The 16226-nt window shown below is 52.1% G+C and overlaps 6 protein-coding genes across 6 annotated transcripts; 2 read left to right on the forward strand and 4 right to left on the reverse strand.

Annotated features, from left to right (window-relative positions):
* Positions 1 to 795: 795 nt before the first annotated feature.
* On the reverse strand, positions 796 to 2491 carry BDW74DRAFT_178751 (ribonuclease H-like domain-containing protein; the record flags this gene model as incomplete). The annotated part of the gene is made up of 4 exons (XM_073729271.1): positions 796 to 1644; positions 1711 to 1781; positions 1849 to 2293; positions 2363 to 2491. The coding sequence occupies 4 exons, from the start codon at positions 2489 to 2491 to the stop codon at positions 796 to 798; spliced, it is 1494 nt and encodes a 497-aa protein (XP_073583384.1).
* A 2400-nt stretch (positions 2492 to 4891) lies between these two features.
* BDW74DRAFT_27352 (uncharacterized protein) lies at positions 4892 to 6686 on the reverse strand. The gene is made up of 6 exons (XM_073732382.1): positions 6318 to 6686; positions 6151 to 6255; positions 5872 to 6096; positions 5679 to 5821; positions 5546 to 5613; positions 4892 to 5500 (listed from the first exon to the last, which is right to left on the reverse strand). Exons 1-6 carry the CDS (start codon positions 6501 to 6503, stop codon positions 4941 to 4943), a joined length of 1287 nt encoding a protein of 428 aa, XP_073583385.1. The 5' UTR covers positions 6504 to 6686; the 3' UTR covers positions 4892 to 4940.
* Positions 6687 to 7585: 899 nt separating this feature from the next.
* BDW74DRAFT_154340 (putative GABA permease) lies at positions 7586 to 9232 on the forward strand. The gene is made up of 2 exons (XM_073724666.1): positions 7586 to 8031; positions 8083 to 9232. The coding sequence occupies exons 1-2, from the start codon at positions 7728 to 7730 to the stop codon at positions 8874 to 8876; spliced, it is 1098 nt and encodes a 365-aa protein (XP_073583386.1). The 5' UTR covers positions 7586 to 7727; the 3' UTR covers positions 8877 to 9232.
* A 1998-nt stretch (positions 9233 to 11230) lies between these two features.
* BDW74DRAFT_27346 (WW domain binding protein 11) lies at positions 11231 to 12360 on the reverse strand. Its single transcript, XM_073732381.1, has one exon. The coding sequence runs from the start codon at positions 12201 to 12203 to the stop codon at positions 11361 to 11363; it is 843 nt and encodes a 280-aa protein (XP_073583387.1). The 5' UTR covers positions 12204 to 12360; the 3' UTR covers positions 11231 to 11360.
* Positions 12361 to 13556: 1196 nt separating this feature from the next.
* Positions 13557 to 14528, forward strand: BDW74DRAFT_27452 (uncharacterized protein). Its single transcript, XM_073732384.1, has 2 exons — positions 13557 to 14052; positions 14217 to 14528. The coding sequence occupies exons 1-2, from the start codon at positions 13780 to 13782 to the stop codon at positions 14445 to 14447; spliced, it is 504 nt and encodes a 167-aa protein (XP_073583388.1). The 5' UTR covers positions 13557 to 13779; the 3' UTR covers positions 14448 to 14528.
* Positions 14529 to 15577: 1049 nt separating this feature from the next.
* On the reverse strand, positions 15578 to 16117 carry BDW74DRAFT_178756 (ribonuclease P Rpr2/Rpp21/SNM1 subunit; the record flags this gene model as incomplete). Its single annotated transcript, XM_073729272.1, has 1 exon — positions 15578 to 16117. One exon carries the CDS (start codon positions 16115 to 16117, stop codon positions 15578 to 15580), a length of 540 nt encoding a protein of 179 aa, XP_073583389.1.
* Positions 16118 to 16226: the final 109 nt, after the last annotated feature.

Below are 16226 nucleotides of genomic sequence, written 5' to 3' on the forward strand. Positions count from 1 at the left end.
GCTAGCCAATGTCGACGCGCCGTTCAACGACAGGTCGCGTTTGAGTTTTGGTGCATGTGGCGCTGAGGTTTGATAAGTATGATGAAACTAAGGTACCTAAGGGGCTGGATTTGAGACATCGGGCCGAGGTGTTAGCTAGGGGCGACTGCGCTGCTTAATCTAATGACTCAGAGTGTGGCAGGACATACCGAGTGCAGACTTCGTATCCTCTGTAAAGAGCAAAACCTCGCTATTGAAGATATTTCCTATAGACGCAAACTTCCAATTGAAAATCGTTCTAGGCTGCTCTGGGCCCTATCCTAAGAATTAGGTGGTGATTAGAAGTAGGGCCAATGCTCAGGAGAACCATATGAATCCAGACCTCTAGTTTTCATAATGAACGTAGATGATATTCAGCTACCTATGTGATGTTGCTCACGAGTACGATTTACAGAAGGCTTGGCTTTAACCAGACCATGTTCTACAGAGTACTAGGGCATCCATTCATTAATCGTTCAATTTCTCAACAGTAAAATTGATAAAGCTATAGGAACGGAGAAATATTCTTCTGACAAAGAAGCCTCTCGTACAAAAATGCGAAAGGGAGCCAAACTTGATAATATGTCCAATAGGACGAAGAACGTGGCAGCCCTGTCCAATGCAGCTAGGAGCCCCACCAAAGCCCTAGCTAACCTCGCAGGTCCCAGCCGAGGCCCAGGTGGGATCAATGAACTGCGAACAAAAGACCCTAAATGTCAAATGCAGTAGATACAAAAGAACACTAATGACAATGCCGAGTCCAACAATCTCTAGTCATCACAGCCACTCACTAAGATCCGAACTGGAACTCGGATCCCGCTGGTTGACCTCCCACGCCGGCCAGGGATTCCCATATTTCTCAGCGGCCTTCTTCCGCTCCTCAGGATCATAGCCGCCACCCTGCATATTCGCCCAGTCGTTCAACTCCTCCGGATTGCGCAGGCACCACAGCACAACCTCGCGAGTGGCAAAACTGTCTTCGAGGCAGTCATGGCCCGAATCACCCGCCTGGATTGTCTTGCCAAGGAAATCGAGAGCAAGAGCCTTGAGGCCAAAGGACTTGCGGCAGGTCGGTCTGATGGCGTGGCGGGAAAGAAGGACCGAGTCGACGATGCGGGCGTGGGCGATTCCAAGCACTTCCAAGTCGCACTTGGTGTTGTGGCCGAGCAGAATCGTCTGCTGGTCCATGTGGTCCCAGAGGAGTTGGCGCGCTGCCTGCCAGCCTTTGACGGTGCCGCCGTCCTTCACCATCTTCTGGAGAATGCGGTAGGAGACGCCGCTGTACTTAGTCCGCCAGGCAATGACCTTTTCCTCCGGTTGAACGAAGATGTCGACAAGGATCTCGCCGGTTAGGAAGTCGACTGCGTTGAGGCGGACGACGTCGCTGACTTCGTGCTTCTTTGAGCCTTCCACGCCGACCATCTCGCAGTCCAGTGCAATTGCCTTGCGTGCTTTGGGGTTGGGGGTCTCGGAGGAATAAGGGCACGGCTTGATATCAGCGACCTTGGCGTCTGCTGGGCCGAAGGTGTGCTGGGGAGACGACACGCAGCCGTTTTTGCTCCCGCGGTCGCCGCATTTGACGCAGTTTGCTTTGGCGCCGGTACCTCTACCACGGACTATGTTTTGCTTTGACTTGTCAGTTATCCATTTTCTTTTACAACCAATGGAATCAATGTCTAAAGGTTGCCTTACCTTCAATGCTTCCTTGTCCGGGTGGAAACGGCATGCTAACGAACCAAATTTGGCAACCTTTCTTTGTGACACTGATACAACAAATTGTTAGTGATCTCTGTTGAAAATGTCTTTGAATTAAAGCAAAGGAAGACTTACTACCGCAGTCAGCACACTTTCGGGTCGCCTCGATGTCAGCCTGGTTAGGGCACCCAGTGAAAATTCCCTCCGCGTTGAGGGTCCGGACCGAGTGGCATTGCGCGCTGAGGGCCTCGAAGATCGAGTCTCGCTTAGCCAGTGGAATGTATGACCAGTCTCCATACACAGCGGGCTCCAACAACTCGAGTTTACCTTCCACCGAGCCATCCCGGGTCTCCTCTGAGGCACCAGGTGTCGACGTAGTCTCCGGCTCAGATAACGTCAAGGCCTCGGTGGCGCGGATGGTCTCCTCCACTGCAGTCGACTTGCTCGAGACCACGCTTTTGGTCACGGCATCGGGAGCAGTGCTTGTTGTAGTCGTCTCGGTCTCGGTGGTGGTTTTCTTGAGGACGACCGTGGTCCAAGTTCGCTTCGACTTGGACTTGGATTTCTTCGACTTTGCAGGCTGGGTAGGTCGAGAGCGATTAGTTGAAGCTGCTCTATCTGGATGGATTAGAGCCGGAGATGTACTCACCACATGCGCGGTCGAGTTCTCCGTGTGCATTCGCAGCGCACTAGCACTACCGAAGGTCCGCCGACATTTCTCGCAGTAGCTTCCATTGGAAGAGGCCTTGGCTGCCTGCATGTGCTTATCCTTTGACATATTCGGCATTGTACAGGTATTTAGACAACGTAGTGATACTAGTGATACACAAGGATCCAATGACCAAGGAAGAGATAGAACGTCCTCGACGAAGAAGAACGGGATTCTTATACCACCCATGAGGAGTCATCGAGCGTTTAATGGAACGCCTTCACCCATAGCTGTGAAGCCTCTGAAGTGACTCAACGCCTTTGAGTTTAAACAATTGTAAGTGCATAAAGGGCCCGAAGTTCCGGACCATTCAATTCTTTGACCGGCAAGCTCTCATTAACGACATCGAACAAAGCTCACGAGGCCTTCATTGTCCGGAGCTTCACCCATAGCGGGGAGTTCTTTGAAGTGACTCAATGTCCTTAGAGTTGGAATCGTTGTAGTTAGGTGAAGGGCCCGAACTTCCGGACCATGCAGTTCTTTCACCACCAAGCTTCCATTGACCGCATGGAAGACGGCCAGCAGATTATCCATTGTCCGGGCTAATGGGCGAGCAAGCCACGCTTTACTTGAGGCTCCCGGTGACTGAGCTGGTGAAGGGACGCTCCAGGCAACAACGGCCGTTTCACCAAACTCAGACGAACCATGACATCAGGCCCGCTGTCATACATCTGGAGCGCGGTGGATAAAATGTCCTGCTGGGTGACGTGATGCTACGGGTAGACCTTCGAGCAGGCAGCACATCTTGGTGTAGGGCAGCGGAATTGAGGCCCGTAAGGTTGGCGTGGCGATCACGCTCCTTCCTTATGGCGGAACCTGGAGCTCGGGCATCATCTCAGTCTGGATTCATGTGCAGGTTGGCGAGGACGTATGATTCCTTGTCTATCAGGATTGCTAAAGAGCGCTTCCTTGGTGGTGAGATATTCTTCGCCGAAGATAGGCCATCTAATATGGTAGATGAGGCAGCCTTTTTTTTACCAAGTATATCGCACGTGGAACTGATAACATTGAAGTAGAATTAGACAATATTTTACTCAAATAAATCTATAAAGACTATAATAATCTGAATGACATTCAGGTTTGCACGAAAGCGGCAATAGACGTAGATAGGGCTAAGAGCACGCTTGAACTTCACTATGGCAGCGTCATCTCGAGATAATATGCGCCTCAATACGTTGTTCGATACCTGTCCAGCTGTGTCCCAGCACTAAAAGCAATGCTTAGAGTCTTGTCTATAACTTTGGTACGTATAAGTCTGATCAGGTCCAGTAGGCTTCATGTTTCCATGTCACGGACACTATCATGCCCGATCTTCATTCAAGGTTCTGTCCAAGCACCATACTAGCATAACCTGCCTAACAGCAAGATCATAGAAGCTCTAGGTAGTTCAAGGACCATCGCTGGACAAAAAGGCGCAAGAAGTCACCACCTCTCAAACCAAGGCGTAAGTATATAAATATTCAATCATCGCCAACCAAGGATATTACCAGTACTATACTAAAATCTGGGCAGTGTCGAGCACATTGATGGCTACCCCTGCTCTATTTTCAGCCGTTGACTATACCGTATTCGTAGGGCATGGCCTCGATTAACTCGGCTAAGCGAGAACAAAGTAGAGAAGAGAGGAAGGAGATATAGGAGCGCGTCAAGGCAGGTATACGGGCTGATTAGGAAACGTATCGTCCCTCCAATGCAAGGCTAGATGTATACCTCCAGAAAGTCGAGAAGGACAAGCTCTTCCACATGCAGGTGATCCGCACATGGGGTTCTTTGTTAGGGCTAGTCTGTCACCACGTGGCGAGTGCATAGTACACCGGTACAGGTACCGCATAGGAGGAAATACATGCTTGTTTTCCCACGAGGCTTCCTTGCCCTCTATTCAATAGCCAGACACAGGTCCCTTCAAACTCTATGAACAACTTCTAGGACATAAATCCGCTTACGAAATACGGAGTGCAGGATTTAGCCGAAAAAGACTCAACATCCGTGCCGTGTCTTGACCTCTGGTTATGGTCAAAATGCAACGTACCATTAGCTAGAGCCTAGCCTAAGCCCAAACCTCGGTTATGGACTGGCCAGTGGCTAGTTTGACCCCTGCTTTCTTTCATATACTCAGTCGATACTTGGACAATAGCATTACCAATACCTAATGTATCTGGGACAGCCAAGCGATCCAGGGCTGGGGCTACTGCAGGCTAGACATGCAGGCCGCTGCGCTAATGTGGTGTGGCGCTGTCACTTGTCACGCCATCGGAGATTTGGTCGGAGAAATTAAGCAGATCCCTGCGAGAAAAGGTGGACTTTCCGCTTCTCATCCTCGGTTGATTTTCATTTCCGAAGCGAGGTTTAGTACGGTGGGTATGGAGGCGGGAGGATCGAAGTTGATACGGAGGATGGTGATCCGAACTGCGATCGACTAGAACCTGTCAATTCGACGAAAGTCGCCTTTCAAATCACTTTCAGATGTCCTCGGGCAGTTGTTGATACCTCATGTAGTGTTGTGATTGCAGCCTGCTCTCTAGAGCCGACCACGGTCATCCTGTCCTCGAGGATGCTGATCCTCAATTTTAACTGTAATATCCACCGTCCTCATAACCCCCTGCTTGCCCATGGCTTCCTGCGTAAGGCGCCTCGTACTCTCGGTCCCCTCACTAGAACTCGAACTCCGCATCATCGTTCCCTGTGTCTCTTGGTGATTGTGATTCGTCGTCGTAATCTCCGTGACAACTGTGGTGTCCACATTCCTCGGGTCGAAGAGCGAAGAATCGCGTCGAGTTCTGCCATTTCCCCTCCCCGTGTCTTGTTCCCTTTCCGTTGACCGTCCGCGCGTTCTGTTTCCACTGCCTCCGCCCCAATCCCCACTCGAGGACGTCTGATTGAGGTATGCGCTCGTCTTCGTCTTTGCATATTTACCGGTCCCTGTGCGAGAGAGTTCGTGGCCATCGGGGAGCTGGATCTGCGTTGTTATTAGGCCTGAGTGCAGACCCGCGAAGATGTGGTAGAGAGTTGGGACGCAGGCAATTGTCACCGATGTGAGCATCATGGCTTGGCCGATTACGTGCCAGATTGACGAATCCCCTACTCAATTAGTTTGACGATGTAAAGCTGAGAGGTAGAGCTCACATGTGATATCGTTAGAGCGCACGAATGAGGGGAGAAGAGCTAGGTGTGTGATTGCGAGGCCGACAACACTGTCCAAAAAATACTGCGATTAGTCCCTGAATGTATTGTTTAGGGCAAAGTGACGGGTACATACCATAGCCGCGAAGAAAACGAGCATAGAATCTTGACTCTCTTCTGCGAAGCCATCTGCACGTTCTGCATCATGATGTATGGTAAAACGACGAGGACTATCTCCGTAAGGATATTGATGACTGCAATCGGGTAGAATAAGGCGCCCTGGCGTGCTTTTATTAGCTCATTCCGGTCGAACTTCTTCTCATACATACCTCTCCAGCGCATCGCTCTGGTCTATAAAGCCACGCCTCTGGCAATTGACACTGAAACGAGAGGCCAAATAGCGCGAATATCATCCATCCGATCACAACCGCGGCTGTGATGGAGCAGTGCAGGCGCAGACCTTTGCTAGGCGTTAATTTCCAGATCAGAAGTATCGTTGACAGTTTCGTAAGCGAGAGGACAACAATGAGTAGGAGCTGAGCGGCGAAGGAAAACTGAGATTGGTCAGTAGGTATGCGAAGAGATTGTTGAAGCTGCGCTCTGCTTGCCTTGCTCAACCTCTGGATCTGACCCTCGCTGAGTTGATTCTCGTGCCTTCCAAGCCCATTATCGACAGCCTTTTGCAGTATCACGACCTGAATTATGGAAAGGATCTGCGTGAAAAGGCAACAGAGTCAGTTTGTTTACCTTTTCCGACCAGGTTCGTATAACGCACCAGAGCAACCCAGATCGGGGTATTCACAGCCGTCCGCCGCTGCTTAAAGTAGATCGCAGACCCAAACTTCGCCAGGACAAAGATGACAGCGACGATCAACAGGCAGACCGAGACTAGAGTGACGATAGGCCCGCGATTATCCGTCGAAAGCTGTTGAAACGGAGTCAGGCCCTCTGCGTTGGCCATGGTTCGATCGGAGAGTCACCATACCATGGAAGACCATGACGCGGTCGGGTTGGAGTCGAGAGGGCGGCATACATAATAAAGAGAGAGAGCTATTATGCTATTGCAATCCCTACCATTAACGCGACGCCTCTCATTGTTGGGAAAAATCCAAATCAGCCACTCCCTCCTGTCGTCCAATCCTGCAGTCGAGTCACTGCCGTACAAGGGTAGGTACGGAGCAGCACTGTCATTGGAAAGACAACCGAGTTGCGCACTGGTGGCAAGGATGCTGATCCCCGAGGCAGTTACATTCGGGCTGGATATTGGACAGTCTGGACTGCGCTCGACCGGTTAGGATCAGGCGATGGCCCGGCTAAGGACTTAAAGGATGCAGCTAGGAGGCACCGTCGGGTTGAGCGACCAGGGTCTTGAGACGGATCGTTCCAGCATGCGGCAGCGCTGCATCAAGTGCGCCGTTAATCTATATCCCTGTCCCATCCTGTCGCCCTCACTAGAAATATGGGGGAAGCAGTCCGAGTACTTCTTGCCGTCTCGTCTCCCCTCCTCGGTCCTCCTCTGCTCCACATTCTTTCCTTGTCTTCTCTCCACGTCTGTAAGTGAATTGACACTGTCTTTACTAAAATGCAAGAGGAATTGGAAATGAAGAGCGGGAGCGCTGTGCGTTCAGGTCCAGCGGACAATGGGCATGGAGGAGGAAGTGTGGCATATCGTCAGAAGCAGCAGTTGGAGGTACGCCGGGGTCGTCTCTTCCTTTCCCCGTTGCGTCGACGACTCTAACGACTGCAGAGATACCTCAGCTTCTTTTCATCTCTCGCCTTCTCGGCAACTTTGCTCGCCTCATGGGAGTCAGCTGGTGGTAGTATCCAGTCTGGCCTGCTCAACGGTGGCCCGGCAGCCATCGTCTACGGCATCATCATAAGCACAATTGGCAACCTGGCTATTGCTTGCTCGCTGGCCGAGCTCGCCTCTGTGTATGTTGTTAACCACGTTTGGTATGATGTGCTCTTTCTGACTCGTGGAATAGACACCCGACTGCCGGCGCGCAGTACCACTGGAGCTACTTTCTCGCGCCACGCTTCCGTCGCTTCATCAGTTTCTTCCAAGGTAACCCTCGCTCCTCCATATAGTTGCATCTTCGCTAACGCCTCAGGCTGGGTCACCGTGTTTTCCTGGTCCGCGCTCGTCTGCATCTCGCCGTACTTCATTGGGGCCCAGATCCAGGGCATGGTCGCCCTCGCTCATCCCGACTACGTAGTCGTGCCATGGCGCAGCACGCTGCTCATGTGGGCGGTTGCTCTGATCCCCATCGTAATCAACATCTTTGCGCGGCGCATTCTAGGACCCATTGAGGTCGCTGCGGGTATCATGCACGTCGTCTTCCTGCCCGTCACTATCGCCGTCTTCGTCATCCTGGCCACTCGCAACACAAACGAATTCGTTTGGAATACCTTTGTCAGTTTGGGTGGCTGGAGCAACTCTGGGGTTGCGTACTCAGTTGGTCTTCTTGGAGTTATCACTCCGCTAGCCGGTATGTCCCCTTCCTTCCTGCACTCATACACGAAGCTAATGGGTATCTTAGGCGTCGACGGCGTCATCCACATGGCGGAGGAAGTCAAGAACGCCAAAACGGTTGTCCCGCGCTCCATGATCTACGGCACCCTTATCAATGGCGTTCTCGCCTTTTCCTACCTTGTCGCTGTACTCTACTGCATGGGCAACTACGAGGAAGCCCTTCTTAGCCCGACCGGGTTTCCGATTATCACAATCGCTTACCAAGCGACGGGCTCTTTGCCGGCCACGTTCGTCCTGATGGCGATGGGCATGCTGCCCGGCTGGATTGCGCTCTTCAACGGCCTCGCCTCCGTCACTCGTCTCGCATGGGCGTTTGCACGAGACAATGGCCTTCCCTTCTCCGACTTTTTTGCGCGCGTTGACCCACGTTTCAAGATTCCCATCCGTGCTTTGTTCCTTGTTGCATCGTGCATTGTTGCCTTGTCATTCATCCAGATTGGATCCAGCACGGCTTTCAACGCTATCCTCTCCCTCAGTACGCTGGGTCTCTACATCTCCTATCTAATTCCGCTATGGCTGCTCGTCTACAAGCGCGTCACGGCGCCCTTGGACATCCCGCAAGGGACGTTCAGTCTCGGAAAATGGGGCCTTCCTGTTAATTTGCTGGCTATTCTCTTCGCGACCTACTTTGTCATCTTCTTGCCGTTTCCGCCGCAGGTGCCGGTTACTGGAGATAACATGCAGTATGCGGGTCCGGTGCTCGGATTCGTTATGCTCTTTGCGATCGGCGATTGGATTGTTCGCGGCCGTCATAAGTGGGAGGGTCCGACCGTGAGTCTCAGGGCGTACGGTAGGGATTAAGAAAAAACACGGTTTGAGCCAGTGTGTGAATTGTCAGTGTTGCTGTACTTTAGGTGTATATACTGGGGCGGTTCGTTGTCTTCTTGGTCACGTCGAGCTTGCTCGCTCAGCAAGTAAATGATTGAGATAGAGCACATGTCATCATCAAAACATTTCGGTTTGTTTGTCTATTCTCGGAATCGGGTTTGAATTCGTACATTGTTAGTATCTCCGTACTCAATCAGCCCATATCCTCAGAGACCTACCGAAGACGCTGTGATGTTGCATGGGTGGCTGCGGAATGTCCATCAACCTGAAACTGCTCCAATGCACATAGGTCGGGCCATCAACCATCCCACGCGACCACCGATAGCTACCGAACCGGAGCTCCTCAATACAGTCACCATTGCGAAAAGCCGGTCGCTTGCCTAGTCTCCGATTGCCAGAGCAAGCACTAAACCGCCTTTGTCCCAGGCAATCAATCTATTTGCCCTAAATGCTCCCGAGACGGGTGCGCTGTTCAATACCGAGCAGCTCGTACCCCGCGGCCTCCATTGATAGCGATAACAGTCTGAAACAAACAGTGCAGCTTTCGAGGCACAATGCCGTGATGGAGCATTGTACATGGTAGCGCTGGTCTTATGGAATAAGAGTCGTATGGAGTTATCCCATGAGGATAGAAAGGGAGCTAGAGCTCCTCTCAAGCATACCAGGACGTCGGTAGCAGATGATATAAATCACGCTGAACCGACAACTTCCTGGGCAAGATTTGCACAGTTGAAATTGCGTGACCGATGGCAGAAACGCGGATAGGTAGCCGAGCCCTGCTTTTTTCCTTCAATGGGTTGACTGTTGTCGAGAACAGCAGTAACAAGGATAAACGGCCAGGTCTTTGCGTCACGGAGAACATGGAGTCCGAAAACGCGTCGCCAAGATGTATATCTATGTCGCGGTGGCAGTCCGAACACTAGGGAATCCTGTCATGCTCTGCAGATGATAGGCGAGTTCGGCGAGCTGATCGCCGGCTCAAGATCATGCTTGAGATGGACTCCTTGTATTCGTTTTTTTTTTTAAAAGCGGAGTTGATGGGTCCCAGTTACTGGTATTCCGGCGATAAATATCGGACTAGGACCTGACGAGTGCGTGCTACGGCTTGCTCGCTCCAGTCTTTGGTTTATGAGGCTCAAACGCCATGATGCATCAGTTGGCCTAACTTTTTTAATTCGGCCTCGGCCTAGTTGTCGTCCTATCAGGGATTGTCTTCGGTGTGGTGGTGGCTCGCCCTCATGGGGTATTTGCGAATGACAATCGTACTTGATGATAGACTAAAGCCCCCTTGGCTGAGGATGCCCTACCGTAAAGGGTGGGGAACCATTGGTTCATAAGGCCAAAGCTGAGAATATATAATCAGCTGTTCAGCGGCTCCAAATGAAGTTCAGGCCTCAGACACACGTCGAACTACATCGCGTCTCCGGTCGAAAAGGGGATATATTTCTGTATCCAACGCTTGTGCTGCAGTGGAAGTCCAGTCTTCATCATTTCCGTTTTGTTCGTGGTCCAGGTCGCGGTCAATACTTGTTTTCAGCATAGAAACACTGGGTTGGCTTTGCCAGAGACCAGCACCTGAAGGTTTGGGGTGACTATCCCTGCGACTCACCAACTGCGCATAGTTGGGGCACGGTGCCTTGTGCTCCAGCATGCCTAGATCGCGCAGGGAAGACCCAATAAGTTCACTAGACAGTTTTCGAAAGGCTCGAGCACACTGAGATCTCTTTCATAACGCATGATCAAGCTATACCTAATCCAGCCAGACGAGGAAACTTGATACCGACAGAATGTCGTACTTTTTGTTCACCAGGGATGATCCTGACCCATTCCTGCGACATTTGATTAGTACTTTCTTTCGCATCAAGCAAGCATGTGAAAATGATATCAGGATGCCCCTACAAAAGGAGGATAAAGGACCCATTCCACTCACAGACCCATGAAACAGCCGCATCAGCATGAGGATCGACGTCGCACAGTATCGCATGCATGATGCATCCCACATAACTTATCTCCAGTAAGATAAGAGAGGCCCGAGATGAAGCCATCGAATGGACGGGCCGCCACGGGACGACGCAAGGACGCAAATTCTCCCTCCCGTCGGCAAGCCAAGGATCAAGACTCGGATGCCGGTCGTGCATCGTTGATATTCTCCTATTCGACGCAATGGGAGAATAAGAGGCCACATGATACGATACCATGCGATAGATGTAGGAGGTGCATCTGGATCCATGTCGAGAGACCGGAGGCCGGCGAGGTAGGTGGAGTATCACCAGTGAGGTCAGTTGTGTACAGTACGGGGAACACTACGGTCCGGGATGGACGGGACTCGGCGCTATATCTGGCTGTGGTATGACAAGTCTGCAGGTGGGTATCGTCATGTTCAGATGCGAGCCACGCTGGTGAATCCTGGGCTTGGATTGTCATTACTAATGTACAAGTGGGTATCGATATCGGAATTCATGCTTCTTCGTCTTCGACTTCCTCGATTTGGACGGACTTGAGTTCGTGGTTGAACCGTCTCTCTTCATCGAGAAGTCTTTCCTGTTCTTCAGCGGTAGTGACCATATCTGCGGGGCCGGCGTTATACCCGGCCTTTTCTAATCGGTCGAGCTCTTCTGGCTCTAATAGCTTGCCCTGGCCTCGTATTGATTCCTGCTTCGTTCTGACCGCATCCGGAATGAACTTGCTGACGGCTTCTTGTCGCAGGTCGCGGATTTCTGGCTTGGCCTCATAAACCGTCCTTGATTCTGTTACCGAGGGTTTGGCCGGAAGGGAATGCGGGCCGCGAGCCTGGCCGCCTGTGTTTGCCTGGTTTCTCTTCTGGTACTCGCGTGGAATGGGCGGGGGCGTATCTCGTGGCATCGGTATCCTCCGAACATCTTCGTCAGTCTCGCTGCTGTCGCAATCCTGCTCCCCAGAGCGCCCGTGGCCATCTCGCCTCCGCTTTCCTAATACCCCGCTGTCCCTACGTTCGTGCGGGTGATCGTCGCCCCGCGGGTGATGCGAGTTCGCAAACTTGGGTGCCTTATCTCCCAATGCCTCCCGGGCCTTCAGGACAGCTCGCAAATCCCGTTCGAGAGCTTCCAAGATCTGTTTCTCACGCGGCCGTAAGGCCTGCCCTGACTGCTCCATTTCCTTGAGCTCATTGATCTGCCGTTGAATGCGCTCTGGATTTCGACGGCCGAGTTTTTCATTCCGACGGGCTAGCGCCTCGGCCTTGCCTTTTTTCAGACTTTTTTGCTTCTCCAGCTTCCGCTGCGCGGCGGCCGGATTGACCGAGCGCTCCTTGTCTTTGGGCATTGTAGTCCAGATTCCGCCTCCTTCTCTTTCTTTCTAATATTTCCCTTTCCTCCAGAAACGATAAAGCCAATTGATCTCAAGCGCGGTGCAGGCGTAGGTGAGTCAACAAGGTTCAGCTAGATGACAAAGAGTAGTTCGGTTATTCGACTTGGGCGTTGAATGCTTATCCGATGAAGTCCTGTTGAATGGCCAGATGGCGTCAGTCCGTGCTCTGAAACAAGGCAAGAAGAGAGGACCGTCTGCCACGGAGGGGTAGCGGGGAAGCATAAGAAGACCTGCAGCAAACTAGACAGGCTTGGAAGGATCGGGGAACGCTCACAGGCTAGAAGTAGGAGTAAGCTGCAGCAGTGAAAAAGAACTGAGCAAGTCGGGTCCGACGCGAGACTTCCCCAGACCCAATGGAACAGTCCAGACACGATATAGGGCTCTAGCCTCACAGGTTGGGCAGCGGCAGCTCAGGTCGCCGTATGCGCGAGAAAACTAGGAGGGAAAACGGTTGGAGAGGCGTCTGGAGAGGCGTCAAAAGCGGCAACCCCGGACGCTCGGATCACACATAAACGGAGAAGAGCAAGTTTATTGGCCGTGGAGGTACTAAGGGCGATGTCGAGATTGAATTGAGGACTGGAAGATTATCGGAGTTGAAGCTGGAGTTGAGAAGGGCCCGGATGTAAAGGCGGTGGGCGAGCGATACATCATACATTGACCTAATTCCTGCTATTCCTGCACAGCAAAGCTGATAGGTTCGGCCATTTCATCGAATCTGGCCAGTAATTGAGCCCTGAGGTGCTGTTGGTTGGAATGTGAGGCTCAGAGCAAGTGTATGTCCAGGTGCAGGTTCAGCCGTTGATACCTTCATCTTCACACTCTCCCCCCAATCTACCTCGATTACTTCCCCGAACTCTCCCCCATCTGACCGTTCTCTACGCGCTCTCTTTTCTTTTTCTGTCCTCCTCCCTTTCCCTCCGCAATCTGACCCGTCCCTGCTTGTGGTCTCCCCATCCCTGAGCCGCCTCACTTAATTGTGCCATTTATATCCCACCCTCCCACGCCCGCATCCAAGGGGCCTGATCGTGACTGAATCCCTCAGTCCCCGTCAGTGTAACTTCCGGTTGCCTGGAGAGTCGCCGCGGGCTCTTTTCATCCAATTTCCAGTATGTTTTGTTCTTTTCTTTACCGCCGACGATCCAATCCGTTTGCTTCCTCATCAACCCATCCCTCCACCCTTCGTCCTTTTCCCCCATCCTGATTCCAAGAATGCCAGGTTAATGTCCGCAGAGGATTCGTCTTCCATTTTCTGAAAAGATAACCCGCGTTGTGCCGGGGGTGCTCATCTTGTCCTCGTGCCACTTCTCCGACACTACCCCTTCTCCCCTTACATCCTCCCGGTCTGCCTCCTCCACTTTCCCCGTACCGTCCATAACGCCCGCCCACGTCTCCGCAGTCCGCACCGCCTCGCCTCTCCTCCTGGTCTTGGGCATCAGCATCATGAACCTGAGTCTACCGTGTCCATCCACATTGAGATCGGCTGGCGCTTCCTAGACTCGTCGCGGTTGGAGCATGTCTTTGCGCGGACCAAATGTCCGTAGCCTCGATTCCAGACACCTCGCTTGGCCTCACCTCCTCCGAGATCCAGATTCTCCGTCAACAACAGCAGATTGCTTTACAAGGTGGTCATACTGGCAATGGGGCTTCCAGGGGCAGAGGTACTGGACGCACAAGCAACTCCAGCTCGCGCGCTGCCAGCGCCGCCAGCAGTCACGGCCGATTGCTGCTGGACCCGATGAGCCTTCGGGCACTTTCGCATCAGCTGGACGGGTTGCAACAACAGATCCAGAATCGCCTCGAACACGTACGTTCTATTTTCTTTACTTTCTGTTCTTTAGGAATTTCTCCGCCTTCGTTTCCGCGCAGCGCGAGCGAACTTCCGACGGAACGTTGAGTCAATCTTCGCCCAACTGCGCAAAGCAAATATTCCGAGTAGTCGATTCACGCAGCTAATTTAGCCTGCATTAGCTGGAGGACCAAATGCAACTGTCTATTCAAAATACTTATGACCGCGCCGGAAACGTTATCCGCAACGCTGATGCAGAGATCGCCCGTACCCGTTCAATACTATCCTCGATTGACGATTTGGAGAATGAACTTGCAAAGATCGGACATATTAGAGAGATCGTGAGGGCCTATCGTGGCCGAATAGAAGGCCTAAACCAACGCCTTGACCAAGCGGCCCGCCGAAGACGATGATGCACTACCCTTCCTCCGAATACCCTTTCGCGATTATACCTACATTCGAACATTTCCTATTTCCTTTACACCAACTCCCGAAACAGAAGCTTGAAGCTGGCACCTGGGGCGCTTGCTTCGATCTGGCATCGTCTGCCGCGGCAAACGCCTATTTATTTAACCATGTCCTTTATCCTAAATACGCACCATACGAAACCCCCTTTATCTGCATACATTCACGAAGTACGACTTACACGACTGCCCTCAATGACGGCTATGACAGCGACACGAAGGAGAATAAGCCTGAGCGCTCCAAAACCCTTATATACTGTACCTTGTCCTCGCGGACTCTATTATCTGAGTTATGCCCCTGTTATGACATGTTATTTGTGGCTTTGCTGGCTTGCATGTTATGTTGAGTTGCTTGGCTTTGATTTGGTTACTGATGCCGCTTCTCGTGCGAACCGGGGAGGCTTTTTGGTAATACCCAAAGATTGGATATCTGCCTCACGGCAACCGTGGCTATTGTGATTTGGTACAATTGCGCTGCTGTGATACGAGTACTCACAGATTACAGTCTATTATGTTTCTAGCGTTGGAGTTGAGTCGCGTTGGTGGGTGCTTGGAGTTTACTGCTGCTTGCTATTGCGTCTGCCATCGCTTTCCCTGTCTAATATAGCTCATCTTCTGACTAGTCCGTTGTTCCTCGTTGTTGTTATCTTTTTTTTTTGCCGAAACCTCGTCAGGGCTTCTGAATACGCTGAGGTCGCGAGAGCAGGTGATCTGCCTTCTTCAACTGCAGATGAAAGCATAATATCTCGCTGCTATCACGGATCCTCCGGCCGCCATGATAGACAAGCAGTTGGTTCTTGATCCCAACTGCCGGACCGCGGGCTCGGAGTCCGAATCCTAGGTTGATCGTAGATTGACGCCTTCTCTTTCAAGCATCTACTCCAGGACACGGCCCAAACACCATCCTACGCTTTGATGCGCAAGTATAATCCGGTGACTGCTGAGTGGTCAACTTGTCCTGGTTTTCGTATCTGTTGAGCAGGATTCTGATTCCTGGCGGCAGATGAAACTCCGAACGGCCGTCACGCGTACCCCTCGGCTGGGTAAGCTGCAAGAATATTGAAGCATGCGACAGCATTTCAAGTCGGTTTGTCTGAGTCTGCCTCGTTTTCTTGTCGCCCCTCCTTCCTCCGGTCGATGAGCTTCCGGCTCCGTCTAGCCGCCTGAGGGAACCGCTTCTCTGTACCGCAGATGTTACAGCGCACGACCAATACTTCCGCCCATGGCTTCTTGGCTCCCCGGCTTGGATTCCTAGTCTCGTGTGTACAGTTGGTCCTCGCGATCAATAATGTATCGCAGCGCTTGCAGAATGACCGTTTCTGTTCGATTGGTAACCGAGTTTGTGACTTCTGAGAAACTCCGCGCATCTGGGCGATGCAAAGTCGGGCAACGTTAGGAGCGTAATCACTGCGACCGTCGCTAAGTGGTTCAATCGCCGACGGTGGTACGGTATGCGCGTCTGACATCACCGCGTCTTCTTGGTTTGCGACATCTTGGGCGGCGCCAGCTGTTTTCGCAGACTGGAGGTATGCGGCGGCTTTGTATAGATAGTCGATTCGCGCGCGTACATGGCTGTTCGCACCGCCACTTGGGCCTTTCTTACCCTTTGTTTTTGCCATGAGAGGGTGGTTGTTGAGTGAAGAATTGTTTGTGCTTAACCCAAGCTGTGATGTGGCAAAGGAGCTAAGCCGAAAGCAGTAACAGGCGGCTCTGGGCGACTGACTAATG

The sequence above is a fragment of the Aspergillus multicolor genome (assembly GCF_047715735.1).
Source record: "Aspergillus multicolor strain CBS 133.54 unplaced genomic scaffold BDW74scaffold_14, whole genome shotgun sequence".
NCBI classification, from domain to species: domain Eukaryota; kingdom Fungi; phylum Ascomycota; class Eurotiomycetes; order Eurotiales; family Aspergillaceae; genus Aspergillus; species Aspergillus multicolor.